Below are 22,149 nucleotides of genomic sequence, written 5' to 3'. Positions count from 1 at the left end.
GAAATCTATTTACGGTCTCCACCTTTTTTTTAATTAAATACAAAAATTAATTTAATTTAGGCCACTTAAGCTGCAGGATTACCACCGTTTCTAAGCAAAAACAAAAAAAAATTGATAATAAAAGCTTTTACTAAAAAACAAATAAATTAAGCTCACATGTTTTGATAATCCTTAAAATCTTTTTTTTTTTACTGTTGGAAGTGATGTTTCTATGGGATGTAGTAGCAAACTTTTACTTATAAGTAATCTTGAATTTATAAACCTACATAAACAGCATCTACTATAAACAAAGTAATATACCTTGGTCAACAGTTCTTTTGTCGGTAAACTAACAATTTTCTTTTTCTAATAAAAATTTAACTTTTGATATTAACAAACAAATATTAGAAAGATAAAAAGTGTACACAGATTGATGAGTAGTTTATGCTTGGTCACAAACTACTCATCTAATGTGTAAACCAGTTTCTTGAATGTTGGAAATGGTTTCAAGCCAAGTCAGCTTTTGATACTGTTGAATTATTACTAATATTAGTTAATGGTTGTTTCTATTTGTTTGCCAAGCCATAACTATAATTACAAGATTTAAAAGTTTTCTGTTCATACCATAAACTCTGTTAAAAATTCTATCATCCTCTAAATGCTGCTTTAATGGCATTTTATTTACAACCAGACTGACATTACGATCAAGCGGGTCATTGCATCAACACGTAATTTAAAAAAGAAAACAATCGAGTTGAAAATCCTGATCTGAAAATCTGATGATCTGAAAATACATGGAACAAAAATAGAAGTAAAAAAGTTTGACTTGGTTAGCAGAATATTGTTCGTAAAACATTAAAAGAGGACTATAAAATAGAAATCGCAAAAAAAGCCAACACTTTTAGCAAACTGCCCAACGTTTTTGGCTCGTTTACTCATTTCTAATTGACTTTTAAAAAAAACTAACTTGTACTGGTGATATGTCATTTCCTTGATAATATTAAGAAAATTAAGGTTTAATAGACCCATCATAGTTTTTTTTAGCTTTTTGTTTGGATTTGAAATATCGAACTTGACAATGTAATCTAGAATTTTTGATTCGCAATGTTAGTATTAATCTTTGAAGTTTGTTAGAATGTACTTTATTAAAAGACATTTTGTTTTCTAAATTACTATCTGAATTAACAGGTAAAGAAACAATTTACTTTTTTGATGGAACTGAATGACGTTCAACTGGTGGTTTTCTTCTGCAACCAAGAATGTATTGATAATACCATAGTCATAAGAAATAGATACTCTGGCCACTTGCGGTATTCCTTTTATCAACTCTTTGTAGGCAACTCTTTGTAGGCAACTCTTTGTAGGAGTCCAGTCCGCTGAGTGCACAAAATTTATTTTCGTCGATTTTTTTTTTATAAACTGCTTGTTTAAACTGCATCTTCTTCATTCAATTTTTTTAATGCCTGGTGGTAATTATTGTATTTATGGATGCAGAATTTATAGGAGGCATTAGGGAGTTTCAATATTCAAAATTCCTGCATCTAACGATAGTTTTAATACTTCTTTGAGGAAAAATCTAATAGCCATTATTCTTAAAGATCGTATTCAAGATATAAATTTGAAGGCTCAAAAAGAAAATAAGAGTCTGTTCATTTGAGAAAAGCATTATCTTCCAGAAAATATGCTTCATAATGTTAACAGAAAGTCACTAAAACCTGGATCATTACCGACTATGTGTCTACCAAAAAAAAAGTTTTATGTCATCAATACCTATACAAAGGGGATCTGTATCTTCAATCGTTGCTAGAGATGCTTCAATGATTTCAAATAGCATTATTGCTTTTAAACCTATATACAAATCATACAATTCCTAAAATCGTATTAGTACGCAAAAGATTTATGACTGGATAGTGAGTGTGAGTCCTGTTGTGGCAGAATTTAAATTTTATGACACAACCCACTTATGTCTTCAATATGAAATATATTTTGACAATTGTCTTGCTTTTACCATTTTTTGTATATTCTTGGTATAATGTATATTGATCTTTTATATTTGTGTAAATACAAAAGAGCAATGCGACATATTTCAGCTTCAAATCTTATTTCTGTTGTAATTTTGTTTAGCCTGTGTTCCGGAATAACTGATGTATTCGCATTAAAGTTAAATCTGTATATTAAACATTGTATTTCAAAAAAGTTTGATTTATTTTCATCTAGGACTGATTTTGCCTTAAATCGTCTGATTTAAGATTAATCGTCTGATTTAAGGCAAATCGTCTGATTTGCCATAAATCGTCTGATTTAGTTAACAGAGTATTTTCGATCTCGAATTATGCAGATTGAGTAAGTATTATGCTATTTTCTCAATGCAAATGCATTGAAAAAAAAGTAATTATAAGTTTGAAAAAAAATGTTGCCATTGCACAGTGGGCCAGAATGCACTTTTACTGGACACAATTCATAACTAATTTAATATTAGAGCTATATTCACTAAAATTAGTATGAGTACTAATATGATGTCTGCGCTTTTTATGAAGGTAATATTTTTTTATTTCGTTGCTATGGATACCTTTATTTTGCTTAGCAACAACCTACTTTTGTTATCTGCAGATATTTTATAAGTGCTATATTCACTAAATTTGGCATGAGTACCAATATGAGATCACACTTCTTACAAAAGTGATCATTTTTTAAATTTAGTTGTTATGGATACTTATATTGCTTAGTTACCGGATACTTTCCTTAGTTACAAAGTGGTAAATTGATATTTGAATATCTTATCGGATTTTTGACCCACCTATATTGAATAAAAATTGAGTATTTAGGTAAATAATGTTTTAGGAATAATAAAAGCAAAAAATAGTGCAAGAAAACGTTATCAATTTTAAATTACATCAAAAAATTATAAAACAATAATATCGTTTGAAGATTGTTTAAGTAATTGTAAAACATCTGAAGGAAATGCTTTATGATTTGTTTGGTGTGATGTTGATTTACGCAATGATGAAATAACAGGATCACTGGAAACTAGGAGTCTATTGATAAGATCAGTATTTGTTGCTTTTCTGGATGTTTTTCGGCTGAAATTTTCGCGATAAGATTTAAAGTCTTTATTTCTAGCCTCTTGAGCTTCCTCTGACATAAGTCCGATGGGTAATGTAAGGCTTTTAATTATGTCATGTCCATGTATCAATACTTTGTGAACTGATTGAGCCATGTAATACCATGGATAAAGGGACACATATAGTCAAAAAGTGTCAAAACAATAATCCTTGAACTTTAAGCAGTCTATTTCATATCCTGAAGAGAGCGTTACCAAGATAATGTAAAATCTGAATATAAGGTTTTGGTCAATACCCAGAATTTCAGCTGTTTGTTCATATGCTGCAAAAGCACGCCTTGAGGTATTGCCATCATTACTTGTTCCAGAACCACCACATTTAAGGAAATCAACAACAAGTCCCATTTTGTTCATAAAATCAGTCTGAATCTTTTGTTTAGCTACAGATGCCTTTTCTTTGTGTTCTTTAGATCTTGCTTGCCACTTTCTTGTTTCTTTTTTATATGCAATGTGCAATAACATCTCAAAAAATCGAATCCATACATGAAGACTGGAAAGACCATATTTGAACTCTCTGTTAGTATAATCTATATTAAGGATATCAAGACTATTCATATTTTTTGGAGAGACACCACACACTGAACAGCATTGGTATGAGTTATTTTTTTCAGATAATATTGTTTGAACCTTCCCATCAATCATTGTAAGTTCAATAATACAATTCACTTCAATAGAAGATCCGCAAACCTCTAATAAAATCATACCCAAGCTTTCTATCTCACTTTTAATGTACTGATCTTCTTCAATCACAGATTCCTTGGATTCCATTTTGTATGCAAATCTTATGGGTCTACAATAGGCTGTGGAGGACGACTTTTGATTTCTCCAAATAGGCACCTTTTCGTTGCTGTTGTTAAACCTAGTCAAATCCAATGGGACAAGACAAGTAATAAATAATGATTCTTCACGCTTTAAATCTCTGTTAATGTCGGGTTCTGATAAAACTTGTTTATAAATGCTTTGGCCAGTAGCACCATCAAAAGCAGCCTTACACGTTAGTGTCATTGTTTTTATTGCTTTGTCGTTCAATATCAAGTGCCTTAGCACAGGTTCCTGAACTGCACAGATTCTTTGCAAAGTATGAGTCATTAAATCTTTTAAAGGAACTGAAGCTGAATAGTCCTCCACTGTTATGTTTGCAGGATAACATTTCAATTTTGCATCTCTGACATCATTGTAAGCGGGGTAGATGTTATATTCTTTCTCCAAGGCTCCGCTTCTATTGATAGGAAGCTTTTGTCAGACTTGCATCAATTATTAAAGCCAGTGCTTCGTCTGCTGAATATTTAGTTGCTTTATCTGTATTTGATATATTTAAAACATTCTTGGCAGCAATAACAACAGATTCATCTCTAAATTTTTTATTAGCAGCAAAAAATAATTCATTGGATGAATGAGATTCAATTAAACAAGATACACGCCGTTTTTTAGTTTTATTAGAACTATTATCAAATGCAACTGGTTTTCGACCACGTCTACTTGCAGTTGGTTCATTGTCTTTTTTTCTGACAATTAAATATTCATTAAGCCAGTTCACAAACTTCTTTTCAAAATTTTTCACAGTATAGTTTGCAGATTTCCACTTTTTTTTATACAAGTAAACAAATCGTTGAACAGCATGTCTAAAATCAACGTCTTTAAAATCAGCAAATTTTGGCTGAATAAATTTTAATATATCTTCAGTAATATTTTGTTTTGAAATACTAAGATTGTTTTTTAGGAGAAAATTATGAATGTCTAAGTTTAACAAAACCATATCTAAATAATTATTGTAACAAGTATTTTGTATTTAAAAGTAAAATGTTATAATATATATGCCGCCTGGACTACTAATACTTGTTAGTAATTAAGTTACTACAAGTGTTAGTAATTAAAATTAAAAGTAATTAAATTACTGTCAGTGTTAGTAATTAAATTACTAACAACTACCGAAAATATGTTGTTGCTACATTATGCAAAGTAAGGTATCCATAGTAACCAAAAAAAGTTAACCTCATAAGAATTCTGAATCTCATTTTAATACATACCCCCAATATTGTGTATTTAGCGCAAGTAAAATACTGTTAAAACAACGTTAATGTAAAAATGAGTTGTTGCTATGCAAAATTTAGTACCATAGCAACCAAGTTAAAACATACATAAAATCTGAACGGGGATTTAAGGGGACAAGCAATCAATTAAAACTCGATTGAAGCATCATATAGCTCAAATAAATATAAGACAACACATGGCAAATTGTGGTAATTATTAGTTATTGTGCGGCAAAAAATAAGTTTCTTAAGAAATTTTTAATCTGTGATTTTCAAAGTATAACTGAGATAACATGCTATGACAAATTTATTTCACACATTGGTTTTTCTTATCTCTAAATACTCTAGAATAACATGTACTAATTTTTTGTTTCAAAAACGTAGATGTAATTGAAATATAACACAACGTTGATGTCACCGTTAATTACTTATTTATAATTTTTTTATTTTTTTATTTTATCTCAATATTCAAATGCTTAGAGTCCTGGTAACTCTTTACTTATTTATAATTTTTTTATTTTTTTATTTTATCTCAATATTCAAATGCTTAGAGTCCTGGTAAGGGATTTAATATAAATAAATTATCAATAGATTTCTCCTAATATATGTAGATACTAAAATTAAATAGGTTTTCAAGATTAGACAACTAAAATTTTTCCCATTTTGTCCACCTACTGGCCACTGTGCATTGCTTGTTTCCCTGATAAATTAAATGCACCAACTAAATTTACATCTCCAGGTTGTCTGAAGCTTACATTAAAGAGTGTTCGTCTGAAAAATAAAGAAATAAAAAAGGAATTTGCTTTGATGAAGCAGGAGATTGAAAATTCATCAGTAGCTATAAGTAAAGGTATTGAAAGTGATTTAGTTCAAATAATGGCAGGAGATGATAAAAGCAAGATTTCTCCATTTATGAGCCTGTTTTGGGAAGAGCAGCAAAATAATTTAAAAAGCAAGGGATTCGGTATCATCCAGCAATATTCAATAGTTCAAAGCAAGGGATTCAGTAACGAGTGATGCGGAAGTTATCGGACAAAATAAAAACGTCAATAACTTATTTATAAATAAAAAAACAAATTACTATTATATTTTTTTTAAATAAAGCATTTATCTTTTAATAAAAATATATTATTTTTTATATGAAAAAACACCACTATCTGCAATTGATCTCAATTTTGCTCAGATGCCTTTCATATGCGACTGTAAAAAGTTTAAATCAATTTCTTGTAGTTTTAGTTTAATGCGATCAATCAAAGCTTGCTCTGTTTAAGCTTGCCAATCTCCCTCGTAAACCTTCTGTGCCAAATGTCCCCAAAAATTTTCAATTGGTCGTGCTTGAGGCACATTTGGGGGATTAGATTCTTTATCAACGTAATAGACATATTGGTCCATCCAATTTAGAGAATCTTTAGAATAATGAGAACTTGCTAAATCTGGCCAAAATAAAGAGTTAAAGTCTTCATGATACTTGTGAATAAATGGAAGAAGTCGTTTTTCTAAACATTCATTAATATAGATTGATGAATTGATCGCTACAGCCTTGGAAGTGCGAAACAATGGCTCGGACATACCACGGTCAGATATGGCTATCCACATTAATAATTTTTTTTGAAATTTCTCTTTTTCTATAAAACGAACACTATCTGGACATGTCTTCTTGTTGTTTGTGTAGTATCCAGAATTTCCAGGCATGTTGTCCCCTTCAAAACAAAAGTATTTTTCGTCATCGATAGTTGGTTAACTAGTTTCCTGCTTCTTTTCGTTGCCTTTATTTGTTGTTCTATAGTGTATTTTGGAGTCTTTTCACGTTTTCTATATTTAATATTCTTTTTTTTTTAACTAACAACCAATTGTCAATTGATTTACACCGAATTTAATACCTTTTTTTCTCTGTTTCAATTTTTTTCGGTTATCATATATTGTACTTCGAGCAAATCCTTCCTATTCAAAGTGATTTACGATTTTTTTTTTTTCATGTTAGGTTTATTTACAAAAAACATTTTTAGTTGCTTTCGAAAAGATTCTCGTTCAGCTGCATTTAACCTCATTTGAAATAATTGTGTTTCAAATAATAAAGTTTATATTTTATAGAACATTTATGCCTACGCATAAAACCACAAAAACTAATTATTATGCTCAAATAATGAAATTAGGATTTGTCCGATAACTTCCGCATCACCCGTTATCATCCAGCAATAATACGTTACTGTATGGGATTATGCAAGATCACCAGCTGCTTATGAAGCAGTACGATTAAATGAGAAAAATAATTCTGGTTTCTTAGTTTTACCAAGTCATAAGCAATTGCGGGGCTATAAAAATTATTTGAAGCCAAAGTTAGGATTTAAAAATATAATCAAAGAATTAAAAGATAAAGTCGAACATTTTTCAACTCAAGAAAAGTTTATTGTCGTACTTTTTGATGAAATAAAAATTCAAGAAAATCTTGTTTGGGACAAACATTCTGGAGAACTAATTGGTTAAGTTGCTTTGGGATATCCTATTGTTAATTCTAAATCATTACAACAGGCAGACAAACTTGCTTCTCACGTACAAGTTTTCTTAATAAGAAGTATTGTAAATCCTTTCAAGTACAGTTTTGCAAACTTTGCTACTATAAATATTACATCAGTACAATTATTTTCTCTATTTTGGAAAACTGTTGGCATTTTAGAAATCTCAGTTGGTTTAAAAGTAGTAGCAGTTACTTGTGATGGAGCATCATCGAATGGAAAATTTTTTTAAATGCATTTTAATCTGACTGAGAAAGAAGAAAATAATGGTCATGTCAATGTGACTTACCCCATTGATAATTTATTTGCTGATAATGACAATAAAAGGTTTATATACTTTATTTCTGATGTCCCTCATTTAATTAAAACAGTAAGGAACAGCCTTTCCCATTTTTGAGCTGGTAAAAGCAATTGATATATGTGGAATCAGGGTCAACATATTTTATGTTCTCATATTACCGATTTTTTTATGAAGATTTAAAATGTCAATTACATGCATGTCCAAAGCTAACCGTTGAGCACATCAAAATAACTCCATTTTCAGCTATGAATGTTTGTTTAGCTGCACAAGTTTTAAGTAACTCATGTAGTACTGCATTAGAAATCTATGCACCATCTTATACTGCTGTAACTGCGCAGTTTTGCAAATACTTGAATGATTTTTTTGATTGCTTAAATGTTCGTAATACAAATGATTATATATTAAAATGCAACTCATTTTTGAAACCATTTTCTGATACTAATGATGTTCGATTTACATGGCTAAAATAAAAATTTTAAAAATACCTTTCTGATTGATTTTTTTCTATTGAACCAAGACCTGGAATTTTTTCACAAAGTGATAAAAGTAATATGTTTATTACTTGGCAAACCCATGAAGGTATAAAGATCACAGTTAATTCTGTTATTGAACTTGTCAAATTTTTAATTAATAACCATGTAAGTTATGTATTAACTGAAAGGTTTTTTCAGAATCCTTTAGAAAATTACTTCGGACAACAACAGTCAATAGGTAGAAGAAAAGATAATCCTTCCTTGTTTGATTTTGGGTTCATTGATAATACTATTCGAAATCAACAGATATTTCGCCAAACTGCTGGTAACTGCCTGAATCTTAATGAATAAAACAAAATGTCAATCGAGGAGATTATGACACGTATACCACACAGAAAATGGACCTACTCTGAAAAATCTGTTCATAAAAAAAGTTGACTTTTCAAGTGATTTAATAAAAAAAATTCTCTTATGTCTCCTTATACTGCTGAAAACAAATAAATGAATTTGCATAAAAAAAGCTATTTTCATAGCCACAAATCTTTTTAAAAACAATAAATGGCATAAAATATTGATCAGTTAATTGAGAAATACATTGTTAAAAGAATAGATAAAAAAGTTTATTTTGCAGACTTGTTTTTTTGTTTGTTTTACTTTTGTTACAATGTAAACAAGTACCAATGATGCTTTTTATAGAACCTCTAAAGATATTATTTAAACATTAGGATTTTATATAGAACCTCTGATAATAATGAAATTGTGTTTGGGATCTAGCGCGTAATCAGGGGTAATACTGGGTGACTTTCCTAAAGCTCATTATATTTTATACGTACCATTGGATATATAAAAAATGTATTTTTCCCAAAACCTGTCATTAGGACACCATAATTTTAAAAAATATTTGATTATTAGCTCCTCAAATTTGGTTTAGGGACTTCTAAAATGTGAAAAAAGCTCCCTAAATTTGCTTCTCCTTCCCCATATTGGGTGCATGAGAGCCTTTATATGTGTTGCGATTCGATCACTTGCATTAGACGCAATAGATTAGTGATTTAATATCTGCTCTTAGCATATTTACATTATCTGTAAAGTAAGAAATCTTTACACAAACCTTTATTTGACACCTATTTACTGAGGTGTATGGTATCATAATTTAATCTTGACTCAATTAAGCTCAGAGCAGTCCTATATATATATATATATAATCTCAAATGGTTAATACAAGTGAGGACTAGAATTTTTTTTCATATAGAAAATATTTTTTAATATAAATTCTAAATTTTTTGGATGCTTGTTTACTGGTTTTGATTTTTTTAGTTTAGATTCTTCATGAGTTTGAGGATGGTAACTTTCTCTCTCTACAAGTCAGTCAGAGCAGAAAGTTAACCTGAAAATATTTGTTTATTATAAATTTAAAACTATTGTGTGTATATTTTAATTTTGTACTACGTTTTGATAAGGATCCTTTGGAGTTAAAGTCTTAAGGGCCTTACCTATGACTTATTGACACAAACAAATCAAAACATTAAAAAAAATTTTTTTAATTAAAATTTTTAATGACAAACGAATAACAGAGTTAGTATGCCAAATACGTTTTTGTAAAATTTGTGGCTATGAAAATAACCGTTTTTGAATGTGATATTTCATTAAACTATTTATTTGAATTCAATTGATATTTTTCTCATTTTTAAACGGAGTGATTTTGACTTTGTTTGATTTTCTTTAAGTTTGTGGGTACTTAGTTTTTCTTTTTCATATGAAAAAGATCTCACTCTAACATAAAGTGTAACCAGATGATAATTTTCTGGTTTTTTTAAGTTTTCTGCGAAACGGAATGGAAAAGAAAATTATCCTATCATGCAATATAAAAATTGAGCATCTTAATTTTTTTGTTACATGATTGAATGACTTTCTTTTCTGTTCCGTTCCGCGGAAAATTTCCTGTCAGTGGAAATCCATCTTCATAAAATCAAAAAAAAAATTTTTTTAGTAATGAAAGTTATTACACCTAGTTGCATAATAAAAATAATATTTTATAAAAAAAGCGTCATTTAATTAAAAATATAAGCTATTATAACGTGAATCGAATCAAAAGTTGCATAATCAATTGCAAATTTCAAGTTCATAACAATATCTACATTAATATTTTTATACCTATATAAAAAAAGTTTAAAAAAACATTTTTTGTTTAAAGGTTTAAATAAGAAAAAATCGAACTTTTTCTATTTTTACATTTGCGCTCTATAGTTATTTTTATCTTCCAAATCAAAGACGAATTTTAAATGCCACCTGTCCTGTTAAATATTTTAAATTTAATTGCTTTTCTGAAAAAAACATAACTTAGAAAAATGTTTATATAAGATCTAAAAAGCAAGTTTAAAAAATGGTTGTTCCTAAAAAAGTTTATCTAAAATAATTCGATTAATTAAAATATTTTATAATAATAGTCTTTAACAAAACTTTATTGTTAAAAAAGTAACATAAAAATAACTATTAATTTATATTAGACCAAAATGATAATAATCATAAAGATTAAAACAAACTAAGATATTAAAAAAAAAAAAATACCTCGAGTTTCTAAACAGAAAAAACCCGAAACTAAAAATAAACACTAGTAGAACAAACATCATTGTAATCCAACCACTAATAGATTTAAAAAATAAAACTTTATCATAAACTTCACAGTATGCACCAGACCATCCTTTATAACAAAGTTTTTGACCAGTGAATTTATTACAATAAAATCTTTTACTACTATTATGGCAATAAGTTGTGCAATTCTCTCCATAGTAATGAGAAAAACATAACTTTCTTCCAGTAATTTTATCGCATGTAAAATTTCCAGTAAAGTTATTAAAACCAATAAATGTGTTGCAGTAAAAAGAACAGTTTTCACCATAATAATTTTCAAAACATATTTTTTCACCAGTTATTTCATTGCAAAAATAACTTTCAGTTTCTTTGTTAGCTGAACAAAACGTTAAACAGTTTTACCATAATAATCAAAAAAACATTCTTTTTCCCCAGTCGAATTATTACATATATAATTTGCACTATTATTATTTGTGTTGCAGTAAACAAAGCAGTTTTCTCCATAATAATCATTGAAGCATAGTTTTTCACCAGTTATTTTGTTGCAAAAATAACCATCAGTAGAAACTGAAGAATTGAATTGAAGAATTGAAAAAGAAACAAAGAATTGTTAGCTGAACAAAATGTTGAACAGTTTTTGCCATAATAATCAGAAAAGTATTCTTTTTCCTCAGTCGAATTACTACATATATAATTTGCACTATTATTATTTGTGTGGCAGTAAACAGAGCAGTATTCTCCATAAAAATTACCGAAACATAGTTTTTCACCAGTTATTTCATTGCAAATATATTTTGATGTTTCATTGTTAGCTGAACAAAACGTTGAACAGTTTTTACCATAATAATCAGAAAAACATTATTTTTCCCCAGTCGAATTATTACATATATAATTTGCACTATTATTATTTGTGTTGCAGTAAACAGAACAGTTTTCTCCATAATAGTTATTAAAACATAGTTTTTCACCAGTTATTTTGTTGCAAATATATTTTGATGTTTCATTGTTAGCTAAGCAATATGTTGAACAGTTTTTACCATAATAATCAGAAAGTCATTCTTTTTCTCCAGTAGAATAATTGCATTTATAATTCATACTATTATTATATGTATTGCAATTAGTGTAATTTGCTCCATAGTGATTTTTGTAGCACTCCTTTTCGCCAGTTAGAATATTGCATATGTAATTTCTGTCTAGCGTATCATCTTCACAAAACTTGCAGTTTTTTCCAAAATAATTTTTACGACAGATCATATTTCCATTTTTATCACAGAAATAATTAGAAGCACTTGCATTACAAAATGTTGCACAAAATTTGCCATATAAATTAGGTTTACATATTTTTCACCAGTTACATTATTACATATATAGTTTATGCCTTTCATGTCACAGTATTTGTCACATTCAATGCCATAGTAATCAGGAAAACATATTTTTACACCAGACCTTGGGTCACACTTATATTTTTCATTTATTTTTGGTTTACAAAAAAGATTACAATTTTCATTAAACCAGTTTAACTCGCAAACTTTTTCATTAAATCTATTGAAAACAATATTTGAATTTTTACTTACTTCACAATACTTATTGCAATCATTTCCAAAATAATTTAAGGAACAATATACTTTAAGACCGTATTGAGTTGCTGAATTACTAAATTGAAAATATTTGCCACTTTTAGAAAAATCAATATACTTTGCTACTGTTTTATTTAATGACGCCTTTATTTTACTTCATGAACAAATTCATCAATCAAATCAATTTCAAGCACAGATTCTTGGTCATTTGCTTCAATATTTATGAAAATTTTTTCCTAAATTTGTAATTTTTAATGAAATGAAAAGTTAAGAAACACATTAGAATTCTATTCCCTCCTAATCGCTTGACTTAATCTGATCACCTTTTTTTTAACTACCACCAAATGAAAAATTACCTATTTAAAATTAATTTTTAAAATTACACTATATTTATAATCAAAAATGATGTTAAAAATAATTAACTTACTTTGTATGGTTCTATAAACTCTTGAACAAATAAATTATTTTTATCATCTTCTGATGTAAAGTTTATACTATTCATATCTGTGTATTCTTTTGCTTGGAAAAAAATTTCACATTTATCTTCAAGACCAAAGCATATCCTTAATTTGGTGTCACAATCTGTATTCTGTATAAGCCAACGGTCACATTTTTTTCCTTCAAAATCTAAGCCGTTAGGATTTTTAAAACTGATTAACAGTAGTTCAACAAATACGTTTGGTGCAACATTCCTAAAAAAAAAAAAAAAAAAAAAAACTTATTTAACCACTAAGTATTTTTATTTAATTAATTGGTCTGTTGCTTTACAGTAATAAGAAAATTCTGATTAATATATCATTTTACATTATGAAAATTTTTTAGGTATATGGTCAACAATCCACACTATTGGTTTACTTTAAATATTATCCAATTTATATTACCATGTTAAATTTTATAAAATGAAATGTAAAATAAACAAAATAAAGGTGTACAACAAACCACCTTGTTACAATTATTGATGTGGTATAAGAAACTTGAAAACTAGTTTACAAATTACACCCATAAAATTTGTCCATAATTGATTGCGGTGCCCCTGAACAAATAACTTTTTTTTATCATCTGATGCTAAGTCTATACTATTTATAGTTATGTATTCTTAAGTTTGGAAAAAACTTTTACATTCTTCTTTGAGGCCATAGCATATCTTTAATCTTGGGTCACAATCTGGATTTTGTATAAAGCATGGGTCACACTTGTTTCCTTCAAAATTTACGTCGTCAGTTTACGCCGTCAAAATTTACGTCGTCAGTTTACGCCGTCAAAATTTACGCCGTCAGGATTTTTAAAACTGATAGTAGTTAGATAGATAGTTGGTGCAACATTCTAAAAATAAAAATTAAAACTATTAAAACCAATAATTGGTTTTAATAGTTTTAATTTTTAAGACCTTAGTGCTAAGACCTTAGTGCTAAAAGTACTTTAAAATTAAAAAAAAAAATTTTTGTTAAATTTTCTTTAATTTTTTTTCAACATTTTTTAAAAATTTTTTGCCTAAAGTAAATTTTTAAGACCTTAGTGCTAAAAGAACTTAAGTCACATGTTGACGACATTAAACGGATTGGTAATTTTTTCTAATACGGTTAAGCCCTGTGTACTCGATAAATTGCAACAATTTAAATATGTAACAATGTCCTCCTTTTAAACAAGCCAAAAATAAGAATGATACAATTTTATATATATATATATATATATATATATATATATATATATATATATATATATATATATATATATATATATATATATATATATGTTTAGTCAAAAAAAATTTTAACAAATATGAGTAAATGTTCCAGGTAACAAAAGAAAGTCTATTCTAACTAAGATGAGTAAAATATGTTTATTAGTTAAATTTTTACAAATGTTTCAAAAATAAATTTTTCTCTAACACAGAAGGCCTTACATATAAAATCATCAGCTGTGTATGAGATTTACACAACTATAAAAAAGTCTTTATATTGAACTTCCTATAAAAAGTTTAAAAAGGAAGTAATTAATGTTTATATAAAAAACTATTGTTAACAAAATTATAGCATAACTTGATTCTTGTTGGTAAGGAAATTTTAAAAGTAATATATGTTCATTTTATCATGTCCCTGTTTATGTAGGTGAGCTTCATAAATAAGAAGTAAATTCTCATTTGAGAGTTTTAACATTAGAAATAATTTTTAAAAGGTTCATTTTTATGGCAATGGAATTATGCTGATCAAATTTATCTGAACCAATACCTGTTCTGCATGTGTAGATGTGTAGATAAGTTCTTAACCATAGGTTATTAGTTTTACCAATGTATATTGTATTTCCATCACATCCATTACATGATATAAAATAAATAATATTTTTTGAATTACATGATATTGAAGTTTTAATGTAACACTTTACCAGATGATGTGGTAAAATGGTTAACAAACTGAAGATACATAGTACATTACTTTCAACGTTTTGATATGCATTTTAAAACCATTTTAATTCATCGTTAATAAAAACTGGTTTCTCATTAAAACTTGATGTACTTATGTGTCTTAAAATATTTTTTGGTTGGCGCTGTGATAGTACAATAGAAGTGTTTTCAAAAACTGATTTTAATTTATTTTCTAAAACAGATAGTTTCAAAATACCATGTTGAGTAGTTAACAAATTTTCAAAATTAATATTTGCAAAATTTGTAGTTACAAAAAGTATAATTTTGTTCTTTTCTCTTTTTTGAGGTGCTGGTCTCTGAAGTTGAGCTTTAAAAATTCCATTATTTATGATTTTTACTGGGTAATTGCATCAAACTAAAAATTTATTTAGTTGTTGAAGTCTGATTTCCATTTTTGTTGAATTAGATACAAAACAAATGATCCATTTAGCTAATGTAAAAGGTATATTTTCCTTTGTGTGTTTAGGGTAATGGCTATTGTAATTTAGATCATTGGAACTTGTAGGTTTATAAAAAATATCTGTTTCAATAATGTTGTTATCATGTAGAATAACTGTTATGTCTAAAAAGTTTAAAAATTGGTACTTTGTGGTTTTCGGATATGAAATTTGGATTGTTCTTCTGTATATTTGATATCGGGGTGTAAAGAATTCAGACACTTTAACAGCAAATTAACATTGATTGATTTTAATAAAGCGACAAAACCATCATCCATGTATCTTTTGAAATTGTTTTGAATACTCTCGCATTCAATTTTATTGAATAAATGTGGTAAAACTTTAGGAACTAAGGCGCTGGGTAGGCGAAAAAGAACCTCCTCTCGTTTAGATCATCGGGGCATAAACATTCCATATATTCTTTATTAGGTTCTTTTATAAAATTTTCTATTGCATTAGATTTGTAAATTTTCGGTAACACATAAAAATTCCATTCATGGTTTATGAGATAAGTAATTTCTTTTTTTGTTAAACATGCTTTAAATTTATCCGCGTGATTTTTAAGTTTCTTTAAACATATTTCATCTGTGTTACTATCAACTTTTTTATGTTTCAGTAAATAAATGGTCTTGGTACGCAAGTTTATCTCTATAGTAATCTGCATCTATCAGAACTAAACAGCCTCCTTTATCCGCAGATTTAATTATTATTTTGTTGTTACTCTTTAGTTTCTCTAAGACATCACGTTCCTTTTTTGTAATGTTATATTTTACTTTCATTTCACCAGGAACTAAGTTATTTATTTGTTTTATAATGCTTGATAAAAGAGAATTCGATGTGAACATTTCCCGATTAGATTTATCTTTTACTACGGATTCATCGCTGTATTCTTTATCATAAAACTGTTTATGGATGATCAATTTCCTGGTAAATTCTTTTAAATCGGATTTCACTGAAGAACCTTTGAGTAATAGAGATATTTGTAACATTGATAACTTTATTTTGGATAAGTTTATAATTTTAGGAGTTATTTTTTCATTTTTATTGCTCGTTGGGGTCGTTGGCGGTTTTTTGATGGTAAATTATTATCAGATAGAGATGAATCATTAATTAGAAAATATATATACATATATATGTATATGTATAAATACTTTTTTTTTTTGGTATAAATAATTTTTTTTGAAGATGTCAACATTTAAAAAATATGTATATGTATATATTATATATTAAAAATTTATATATATTAAAAAAATATGTATATGTATATATTATATATTAAGAATACACTAAACAAGTTTATATAATATATACCATATAAACTTGTTTAGTGCATTCTACAAAAAGTCCGATATTTGTAATGAACTGAGCAAGTATAATATTAGTAAAAAATACCTTAATATCTACTGGTCAATTAAATTTGCGTTTTTGCTGTTTTTTTAAAACATTCTGTGTTTTTAAAACATTCTGAATGTTTTTAAAACATTCTGAATGTTTTAAAAACATTCTGAATGTTTTTAACAATATAAACAATGTTTTTATTTTTGTTTTTTTTAATAAAATATTTTTATTTTTTTTAATAAAATGTTTTTATTTTTATTTTTTTTACTGTAAATCATGCGCGAGGTGTTGTTACATCGACAATCTTATAGCCTGACTCGCAAGAAAGTGCTGCTACATCGACTGACAAATAGCCTGACTCGCAACGGAGCGCTGCTACATCTACTATCTTTTAGCCTGACTCACAAGGGAGTGCTGCTACATCAACTGAGGGTTTGGCTGGGGCAGACAGTCTATTAATTAATAAATAAAAAATTCCGGTCTTGCATTTAAATTTTTACTTTTTGTCAACAAAATACGGAAAAACTTTCTGACAACCAGTTAAGAGTTCTATATATATATATATATATATATATACATATATAAATTATGTTAGTGTATTCTACAAACAGAGTGCTCAATGTTCTAAAAGAACAGAGCAATAAAATATCTTATGTAATTGCATGTAAAAGTTCATGTATCACAAAATGACAACAACTAAAACATGGATATGTAGATGTCTTACTAAATTCACAGATATTGACAAAGAACATTTTCTGCATTTTCTGCTCTTAAAGATCATGATGCACAAAAATGTGTATTTGCAGGGTTGCAAAAATGTAATCCCCGTCAATAGAATTCGACAAAGGCCTAGAAAAGAAAATGGCAAAGAACGAAGCAGCTTCTTCTATTCAGACACTGCAATGGAGCAAAATGTTTCCGTTTGCAAAACAGCATTTCTTGCTATGCACGGGGTAAAGGAGTCTAGACTTAAAAATAAAAGTTCTTAACTCTACTGTTCCAATTGAAGATGGCCGGGACAAACACAAAAATCCATAAAAAAGTTGATAAAAAAGTTAGAAATTGTATTTATGATAACATCATCCTGCATATGAAAGTCACTACAGCCAATTTAAAAACAAACACAAAAAATGCCTGCATTCATCTCTGACTCAAATTTAATTTTAAATTTGGATTTCTAAGGAGTGACATATGTGATAAGTGTGAAAAATTTCAGGCACAAATCAAAGCAGCCGAATCTATTAATGATGTGATTCTTGTAAATAATTTGCAATTTCAACATGAACTTCACATAAGGAAAGCAGATGTGTTTAATGTGCAAATCAACAAAGTCACTGAAGATGCAAAACTATGCAAAGACACTGCAGTGATCTTTACTTAGTTTTGACTAACTTTTTTTTACAGAATGATATCTGAATAACTGTTTTTCACAGCATAAAAACTGTTACATCTTTGCCTTCCTACAAAGATTAGTAAATAAGAATGTTTCTATAACACAAGCTTATGTAAAGTATCTCTTTCCAGGACATAGCCGAATGCCTTATGATCGGAATTTCGGGCGCATTGAATAAAGGAGAAGAAAAAAGGACAGGGTAATTTTACCTTCACAGGTATCACTTGTAAAGAATACAGATACCAGCAAACAATTTAATGTTGTGTATGTTGAACATTCTCTTATAGACACATATTAAACCCCATTCGGTAAAGTACTTGACTTTAAAAGAGATTATGATCTTTTGATATAACTAGTAACTGGAATTAGTGAGTTCAGAGGAGCAAAATTTTAATGAGACAAGTTACCCCCAAGTCGAATTTAAATGACAGGACTATGTTCTGATTTCAGAAAAACTTTCAAACGTGGTAAAAAAAACTTTTAAATAGAACGTAAATTTTTTGCTTGGCAAAACTGCCGAATTTCATGATATTTGTAAACTTTTAACACATGTCAATCTTCCAAAAGGATTTACTTTTGTTAGTAATATTTATGGAGGCACAAGTGACATTGAAGGCATATAATAAACTTATTTCTTTATAGTAATAATATATGTGGAAAAATTACATAAGTTCATTTTTTTTTTTTTTTGGTGCAAAAAGTACCTAAATCTAGTAACAGGACAAAAAGTACTTAAGTCCTAAAAATAAATTGCACATTTTCTAAAAGATCAAAGTTTAAGACTTTAAAATAACTAGGTTTATTCATTATAATAATGTAAAGATAAAGTGGTTATTAGAAATGTATTGGCATGCCTTGTCTGATTTCAAGGTTAGTTCGAATATTCGAACTCATTTATCTCAAAATGAGTATTTTGTGACTTAAGCACTTATAGTGATAGGGTCTTTAATTAGTAGGCATTTTATTAATTATTTATTGAGTATGTTTTTTAACAGTAGCAAGAAAACTTAAAATTCAAAAAAATTTTAGGCAGTATAAAACTACAACGTTGTTCAAAGGAAAGTTGGAATAAATTGAAGCCATGCAATCCAATGTGTGACATATGGTTTTATAATAATTAGCTATTCCTTAGGATTCAGAAAAATGACCTTACATTTAATCTTTGATACTAAACGAAGCCATTAATATGAGTACCTTCCTGCGTGTTGGCCTCCAGTTCGAGAGAATAACCAAATTATTATTTATTTTTATTATTATTAATAATTTTATTATTATAATTTTTATTATTATTCATTATTATTATAACTTTATTATTTTATTAATAAACTAATTATTATTATTAATTTTTATTATTTTTATTATTATTATTAATCTAAAAAATGAAAATAAATTGAAATAATAATAAATAAAACAGACATTTACATAGAATATAGCCGATTGAACTCTAAAACTTTATTTCAAAGTTAAAAAATTACCAATCTTTTATCAATTTAGTCAGTAGTAGATTTATACTTTAACTTTTAACGTTAACAGCCGGCCGTTTTCAATAGGATCAACAGAAGTAAAGCACTAATAAATAAATGAAACTATCAACATTGTGCATGTGGGCAATTCCATTTTTAACTAACGTTACATGCGCAGCAACTTTATAAAATATTTGCCTATTTAAACTGCAAATTAAACTACTTAAAATTTTAGCTATTTTGTTTAGATGGCGAACTTATTACTGAAAATGCCACTTAACTTACGTTACACGGAAAACAAGGTAAGAAATTTGCTTCAACTTTTAGATCAGATTTCAGCGGATCAGTAAATCGGTCTGCATTAGAAACTTTCACAAGATGTTGAGAATTTTATACCAATTTAAAAAATATATAAAAACTTATCAGAGGTAACCGGCTAAGGAAAATAAACTGTTTTTTTTTGACACCATATATTTAACTTATGTTACATCACCAACGATTATTATCGAGGTTTTTTATTATCCATTATTAAGAGTTAGAGTTACGTAACAGAAGAATTGCAAAAGTATTGAACTCATTTAATAAAAATAAGTAACAAAGAAAATTTTAAAAAACTGGTGGCACTCTTATTCAGTGATTTTTCATAACATTTATATATATATATATATATATATATATATATATATATATATATATTTATATATATATATATATATATATATATTTATATATATATATATATATATATATATATTTATATATATATATATATATATATATTTATATATATATATATATATATATATATATATATATATATATATATATATATATATATATATATATATATATATATATATATATATATAAAGTTTGATTATTTGAAAAAATACAACTTTGTGATGGAACTTAAAGTTTCATGCCCTTCGGCAATCATCAGCCATATTTTATTCTTTAAATTAAGAAAAAACCGTTAAAAAATACAAAATACAGAAATTGACAGAAAAAACATAACAAAGCAGTGGTATGAGTTCTGACGTCAAAACAAACAAACAAACAATATTTTAATAATTAGAAAATTGATTAATCACCCGTGTCGAATAGGGCGAGAAGAAATTTGTTTCGATGCCTACACTTGGATAGCATTTCACTTTTTTTGTTTAGTAGATTTTATTTTTGGAAAACAGAATTTAATATTTTTCGTTTGTGCATAGATTGCAGGACTTCGTGGTTGGGTTGTAAGCATTGCATTGTCTAATTATTTTCCATTTAACAACTGGGTTTAAGTTAGCATCTTTTAATTTCCAAAATTCTTTTGACAACTCGGTGTCGTTTTTGTACTTTAGAATGTTAAATGATTTTATATGGTTGGCATATCTAATTTTGAATGGTGTTTCACTTATACCGATGTAGGATTTGTTGACAGGAGTGTTAGTAGGATTATTGGAACTTATATTGGCTTGGTATATAATATGTTTTGATATTTGTTAAGCATTGGTTTGATAAAGGGCAGGTATTTTTATTAAGACAATTGCAGTTGGTTTTAGGTGGAATTTTTTTGTTGTTCATAATTTGTTGATGCGTTTAAAAAAGACTTCATATTCGGCATACAGCTATAGCTTATTTTTATTGTGTTTCTGTTAAAAATTGTGTGGAGTCTGTGATTTATTGGGAAGTGTTTGTTGATCAAGGTTAAAAAGCTTTTTCCTATATTAGTGCTAACATTTTTGCTGAAAGGAGGGTTGAACCATATGATGTTGCGTTTACGGTTTTTGGTATGAGGTAAATTTAAATTAGGGTGATATGAAAGTTTGTGATTAAAACCGGATCTTAACAGCGCGTCATTGTACATAGGAGTAGATCCTTGGAAAATTTCTTCACTTGACGAATTTGCAGACAATCTTAACTCAACTGAATGCGGAAGCTGCTTTAAAATATTAGACGGGTGGTTCGAATCAGCATGAATATAGTTTAAAGAATTTCCGGGCTTAGAATATGGTTGGAACGTATGGTCATTAAGATTTAATGTGACGTCAAGGTAATTTATAATTTTCATATTGCACTGTATTGATATAGTGAGTATTTTTTCACTGTAATTTTTCCGATAAAACATCCAACTTATATAATATATCTAAAGAAAATTATACCCATTTGCTTACAAATGCTATCACCTCAACATACAAAAAATCGAATACAAAAATAAAAAATCAAATAAATAAAGAAGGTAAACGGATATTAAAAAATCACGACGCTTTCAATAAAATCGACATTAATACTTCTTCAAATTGTTTTATAAAATTAAAAAGGTCATAAAGAAAACTTTACAAACAATCTAACTGTCCGTTTATTAAACCCCGCCAAAAATGAAATCGGAAGAATTAGTAAAGTTATACTTTCCAATATAAACTCTGAACTTGCAAAGAAACTTCATCTCAATCAGTGAAAAAAAACCCAAGATACCACAAACTGGTTTAACTACAACGGTGATAAACGCCTTTATAAATTCCTTA

General features: G+C 27.8%; 1 protein-coding gene across 1 annotated transcript; it reads right to left on the bottom strand.

The window, feature by feature from the left end:
* Positions 1 to 3,226: 3,226 nt before the first annotated feature.
* On the bottom strand, positions 3,227 to 21,752 carry LOC136091850 (uncharacterized). Its single transcript, XM_065819563.1, is given in 12 exon segments — positions 3,227 to 4,333; positions 4,422 to 4,757; positions 6,424 to 6,830; positions 10,927 to 11,407; positions 11,410 to 11,569; positions 11,572 to 12,353; positions 12,742 to 12,822; positions 12,910 to 12,942; positions 13,014 to 13,278; positions 15,048 to 15,315; positions 16,167 to 16,406; positions 21,407 to 21,752. Coding segments are annotated over 12 exon segments (4,506 nt in total).
* Positions 21,753 to 22,149: the final 397 nt, after the last annotated feature.

The sequence above is a fragment of the Hydra vulgaris genome, chromosome 15, assembly GCF_038396675.1.
Source record: "Hydra vulgaris chromosome 15, alternate assembly HydraT2T_AEP".
Classification (NCBI taxonomy): Eukaryota; Metazoa; Cnidaria; class Hydrozoa; order Anthoathecata; family Hydridae; genus Hydra; species Hydra vulgaris.
This window is presented reverse-complemented; position numbering and strand designations above follow the sequence as displayed.